At 35.1% G+C, this 6,339-nt stretch overlaps 1 protein-coding gene across 1 annotated transcript in view; it reads left to right on the top strand.

Moving 5' to 3' along the window:
- EEF1AKMT2 (EEF1A lysine methyltransferase 2) overlaps positions 1–6,127 on the top strand; it is a 26,646-nt gene extending 20,519 nt beyond the window's left edge. Inside the window, exon 6 of the mRNA XM_053692611.1 lies at positions 5,947–6,127. Coding sequence (XP_053548586.1) covers positions 5,947–6,050 — 104 coding nt within the window. The 3' untranslated portion in view covers positions 6,051–6,127. The remainder of the gene's footprint in view (positions 1–5,946) is intronic.
- Positions 6,128–6,339: the final 212 nt, after the last annotated feature.

Genomic DNA, 6,339 nt, shown 5'->3' with positions numbered 1-6,339 from the left:
TTGAAATGGATTATTTTCTGTAAATATTTTATTAATCTCAAAATAACCAATATACAAATTAGCATATGAGGGGGCGAATTTCGCCCCCATTGCTGTTCCCTGGTTCTGAACATAATAAATTCCTTCAAATATGATGTAATTGTGGGTCAAAAGATACCTCACAATCTCCACAATGTATTTAATAAAATCAGACTTTGAATTAGTATAAATATGAAGCATTTCACTTAGGGCAATGAGTCCTTCCTTATGGGGTATGCAAGAATATAAAGACACTACGTCTACTGTCAAAAAATGAGATTCTGCATCCCAAACATATCCTTCCAATTTTCTCAAGAGATGTTTCGTATCTCTGAGATACCCAGGCAGATTCTTAACTATGGGCTGTAAAAAGTTATCAACCTATCTGCCTAGGTTATCTCCTATAGTGCCTATAGTAGATATTATGGGTCTCCCCGGTGGTTTATATGTATATTTGTGAATTTTAGGCAGGTGTTTGAAAACTCGATGGACTCTCATTAATCAAGCATTCCGCTTGTGTCTGTGTTAGAAAACCTCGGTATACACCTTCATCTAGTAACATTCTAAGTTCCCTTTTATACTGTTCCGTAGGGTTAAACGTTAATTTATGGTATGTCTTCTTATCAGACAATTGTCTCTCTGCTTCTATTATATATTTCAATAAGGTCACACCTGGCATGTATGGGATTATCTATTAAAGTATTTCACACAGTGGTAGAAGAGGAATTGACCCAATTATATGAAAATAAAGTTAAAGGGGAGAACAGAAAGAAAAAATGGGATAATGTATCTGTAGGTGAAAGAGTAGCACTAAAGGAAATAAAAAAAGATAATATAAGCTTGGTAGTATCCAAGTTGGATAAAGGGGGTACTATTGTAGTCCAGGACAGGACTGGTTATGTAATAGAAGAAGGAACTTAGAATGTTACTAGATGAAGGTGTATACCGAAATTTTCTAACACAGACACAAGTGGAATGCTTGATTAATGCGAGTCCATCGATATCTGTTTTCAAACATCTGCCTAAAATTCACAAATGTACATCTAAACCACCGGGGAGACCCATAATATCTACTATAGGAGAGAACCTAGGCAGATGGGTTGATAACTTTTTACAGCCCGTAGTTAAGAATCTGCCTGGGTATCTCAGAGATACGAAACATCTCTTGAGAAAATTGGAAGGATATGTTTGGGATGCAGAATCTCATTTTTTGACAGTAGACGTAGTGTCTTTATATTCTTGCATACTCCATAAGGAAGGACTCATTGCCCTAAGTGTAATGCTTCATATTTATGGGAAGAAAGGAACAGAGGCGCCAAACATGGCCTAGTAACATCAAGGCACATAAACACAGAACCGACAGGATAAAATATACTCACAAATAAGGCGCACCCATATGGTGCTATTGTAGCAGACTGGAACCTAAGCAGTGGTCCAGCTCACTGATCTCCGCCAGCTTAGCTTCAGATCCAGAAAATCCTTGATAAGGCCTGTTCGTTAAAGCCTAGAGGGACAAGAAGGCGGCACACACATAGCCCAGTAACGTTTGAACCATGGAGATAGAGAAACGCGTTGCTTGTTTTTAATAAAGTATTTTTAATATACACTTGCTACCATCCATTTTTTTGCTCTCGCCGGGGGCATTTTTTTTCTCTCCTCATTTTCTCTCATTTGGTACATTTGTTATCCTGCTTGTTGGATTCCACAGTCCACTGGGCGGCTGAGAGGTCCCAGTACTGCTGATATTGCACCTGGTGGTGCTACACTTCCTGTAAGTGCAACTTTATAGTTCTCTTGACGTTACTAGGCCATGTTTGGCGCCTCTGTTCCTTTCTTCCCATAGACCACGATACACCAGGATGACCGTCCCTATGACAGAGAGCTGTCTTCTTTTTTCAAGATTGTTTGTATGGACTTTTATCTACATTTTGCTATTATTCACAATATAATTTCTGAATTAGACTTTTTGATTGATTGTTCTATTTTTTGTATTGGTGCTATAGCCACCAGAAAGCGCCCCCTATGAGTGTGGTGTATGTCTGTATACACCACACTCTATACTTTATCATTTATATGCTTCATATTTATACTAATTTCGAGTCTGATTTTATTAAATACATTGTGGAGATCGTGAGGTATCTTTTGACCCACAATTACTTCATATTTGAAGGAATTTATTATGTTCAGAACCAGGGAACAGCAATGGGGGCGAATTTCGCCCCCTCATATGCTAATTTGTATCTTGGTTATTTTGAGATTAATAAAATATTTACAGAAAATAATCCATTTCAAAAAAATATACAGTTTTATACAAGATTTATAGACGATCTTTTAATTATTTGGAAAAAGTGATGTTTCAAATATAGATCAGTTTATAGGATTTCTAAATGACAATAACAGAAACTTAAGTTTTACATACCAGAGTTCTCAGACTAAGGTTGATTATTTAGATCTGACAATAGAAGGTGATAGGAGTAGAGGACTTCTTAATACTGGGGCCTTAAGGAAAAAATATCAGGCAACACTATACTTAGGGCAGACTCAAGTCACCCTTATTGTGTGAAGAAAGGAATCCCTAAGTCAATTTATGCGCCTGAGGAGAAATTGTAATAGTGATGAAAACTATCAGGTTCAGGCAAATAATTTGAAGGAAAGATTAACCAACAGGGGATATAAAAAGAAGGAGTTGGAGAAAACAATGGCAGGTCTACTCTATGGATAGAAAGATACCTTTGCAAGACCGAAAAAAAGAAAAAAGATTAAAAGAAGTGTATATGTTGACCTTTTGAGTATAGTAGGCAATATGCCGATATCTGTAATATTATTCAGAGGCATTAAAAGTGTTTCTAGAAAAGCAGAAACTATAGAGAATAATTTGAAGAGGAACTTTTCGATTAGACCAATGGGGAATGACAGGATGTGGTTGAGGAAAAAGAATCGAAATTACAGATGTGGTGGCATACCATGTAAGTCGTGCGGCTATATTAAGAGGAGTAAGACATGTGTCTCCACAGTCACAAAGAACGAATACAGGGTGAACCACCATATAAACTGTAATTCTAGATTTGTAGTGTACTTAATCACCTGTAAGCTATGTTTTAGTCCGTATACGTATGCTCAAGGGCAGGGTGAGAGAGCATCTCTTATCCCTCGAGAGTGATATACCAAGAACACCGGTGTCAAAACATTTTGCCCTACACATAAGGAGTTGGACTATATAAATACTTTATTCTCTTTTCAGGGTATTGACCATATACCTAAACAAAATACAGGTGGTAATAGAGAACGAGCACTGAATAAAAGTGAGGTATATTGGATCTATACCTTGAAAACAGGGAGTCCCTATGGCATAAATGAAAAGTCAGATGTTAAGCTGTACATAGGGAATTGATAGAGTCCCCTGGAATTGAGGAATATCACATTATAGGAATCAATATCATAGTGCAGGTCTCTAAGTGATGTGAAAAATCTTCCTTAAAAACTTTATTCCTAATATAATTTATACCGTTTCAGTATGTAGAATTTTCTAGAATTGTTATTATGTATAACCTATTGGAATTTTAGAGAATATTATACCAAGTATAACAAGGTTTATGGATGTGAAAAAGTTGCCTTTAATAAGGCAGTAGTCTATGGGATATTAAATATACTAGATCCATGATGTACCTTAGTTACAATCCTCACTATAGTGCACTTATTGTATGATTCATCGTATATATTACCTATTCTTTATTATGTATATATTACTTTGTCTTAAGCCCCTCCTCCGTTTTTGTCCTTATTGTATGTACAGTATAAGGTGGTTATTTAAGATTGTGCGTAGAGTGTTATAATGGGCATGAAAGATATACTATAAAGGAATCTTGAATAAGCCCTTTAATATCTATATTTATTAATTTCTATATTATAGACTATGAAAGTAATGGTCGCATAAATCTCTACGTTAAGTAATAATTTCTAATCGCCATGTATTAATGCCATAATGCATTATTTGGTATGCATAATACACTCAGACAGTTAGTATCTATCTATTATTTTAATTTTCTATATTGACAAATGTATTCCTTTAAGCACTCTGCTATGTAAATAGAACTGTTTCTTTAAATTATATGAGAGCGGTGTGCCTATTAAAGGTAGTTGTGTAACAGCTGAGTTTATCCCTGACGAAGTGCCGTTTAGCGGCAGGAAACGCGTCGGATGTTAGCTGTGGTGTGAGGAGTGGTGTGTACCTTTAGATTTTCACTCAAAATCAAACACTTTGGAACGATTTACCCAGTTCGTCTATAGACTGTTTATTTCCTCATTGGTGGAGTGCTATATATATATATATATATATATATATATATATATATATATATATATATATATATATATATATATACATATACAGTATATTATATATGCATTCATATACTTTGTGAGGATACAAATGCGGATGTAGGTGGAAGCTCGTGCCGTTCACATCTTTTTATAGCCGGATTGATTCTAGTGAAAGATCACCACATTAAGATCTGTGCAAATCCAGATCTTAATGTGTGTATCTTTCACTAGAATTAATCTGGCTACGAAAAGAGCAGAACGACACGAGTGGCCACCTACTTCTCATTTGGATCATCACAAATGCACATCCATAAAAGTGTTAATACACCTGTTTAAACAAAAAAACAAGAAACTTTTATTTCATGATTCAGATAGAACATGCAGTTTTAAACAACTTTCTATTTTACTTCTATTATCAAATTTTCTTCCTTCTCTTTATATCTTTTATTGAAAAGAAGGGGTGAAAGCTTAGGCGCGTGTACGTGTGTCTGGAGCACTATATTGCAGTAGTTTTGCAAGAATGTTATCAATTTGCAAGACCACTAGATGGCAGCACTATATCCGGACATCTATGTAGGTGTGTATTCAACAAAGAATAGACGTAAATTGGAAACTTTTATAAAATTGTTTGTCTGAATCACAAAATAAAATATTTGGGTTTTATATCCCTTTAATCTGAAAAAAAGTTTCTTGTGAGAGCTAAATAAGGTCACACAGTCAATGTGATCACAATCGGAGATCGAGCTCATTTAAAATTTGAAAAAATAGTGATAAAGTGCCCCTGAAATGCCAGCTAAGCTAAATGCTTCTACATCCTCAATGTTACAGATGAGCTTGTGTTAATCTGGTTTAATTGGAGACTTTGCTTCCAAGAAACAAACAGAAAATGGATATTTAAGGGGGGTTTATCTGTTTTGTGGTCTGATGAGTCCATATTTAAGACTTTTTGATCTAGTATCCAAAAATGTGTAAAATGCAAAGAGGTGTTATAAAAATGTCTGTTAAATCCACTTGTAATACAGGGTGATTATAGAAGATCAGTGTGCATTGTCATTTAATATTATATGCAATATTACATATTTTCCTGACTGTAAGTCGGAATGAAACATGGTTTTTACAGTATGCCAATTTCAGCCCTGTTTACAGTTTCTATTTCTATACTGCAGTACTTGGGATCAAGGCCATTTATTCACCATGCTTGTCTGTGATATTGTAACCCCTATAGGTATCATAAGTGTAACAAGAGGTTTGGCAAAAACCGTATTGTGCTTTAATCCGAGTGCAGCTGTATATCTCTAAACAAAACAAAAAAAACCCTGAAATTATAGTTCTGTCATAGTAACAGCATGTTTAGGTATATGAAGGAATATAAATGAAACAACATATTTTTGCATGGAAAAGGTTACTTTAAACATATATTTGGTATTCAGTCCCATTGATAATAAAGTGTACGTTTATTTAGCATACGAATGCCCCCAGCACAAAACAGATTACACTCAGTGTCCCTTTAAGGTCATACAGTTATTCTGTATCTGAAACCTTATGTTGACAAGTGTTTTTACTTGAGGAAAAATGCCTCTAATATGGATTTGTTTTTCTGTTTTGCAGAGCTTGACATCCTAGATGAATTGCCTACACCAACCTTTAGCTTTGGAGGGAATTCAGGACACAGTGTTACTGCCTTAGTTTTCCAAAGAAGAGCCAACGTTTAACCTGAGAGCTTTCCATTCACTAGCCCCTTCAGACCACAACCATGATGTCAGCTATTTAATAAATGTACACAACTCTTGTTGGACTCATATTTTTCTATATTTTGTTGGTGGGTTTTGTGTTATAATAACAATTAATAACCTTAAAGGGCCACTGTAAGTAAATATTTTCTATGCCTGTTACTAACTAACTACCCCAAATACGCTTTTTATCAATAGCATTTCATTAACATATCTCTACCGTATATCAGAAATCTTGTCTGCAAATTTAATTGTTTTCCAAACCCACTCC

Source organism: Bombina bombina, chromosome 9, assembly GCF_027579735.1.
Source record: "Bombina bombina isolate aBomBom1 chromosome 9, aBomBom1.pri, whole genome shotgun sequence".
Taxonomy (NCBI): domain Eukaryota; kingdom Metazoa; phylum Chordata; class Amphibia; order Anura; family Bombinatoridae; genus Bombina; species Bombina bombina.
The sequence above is the reverse complement of the archived record's forward strand: the minus strand, read 5'-3'. Positions and strand labels throughout refer to the sequence as shown.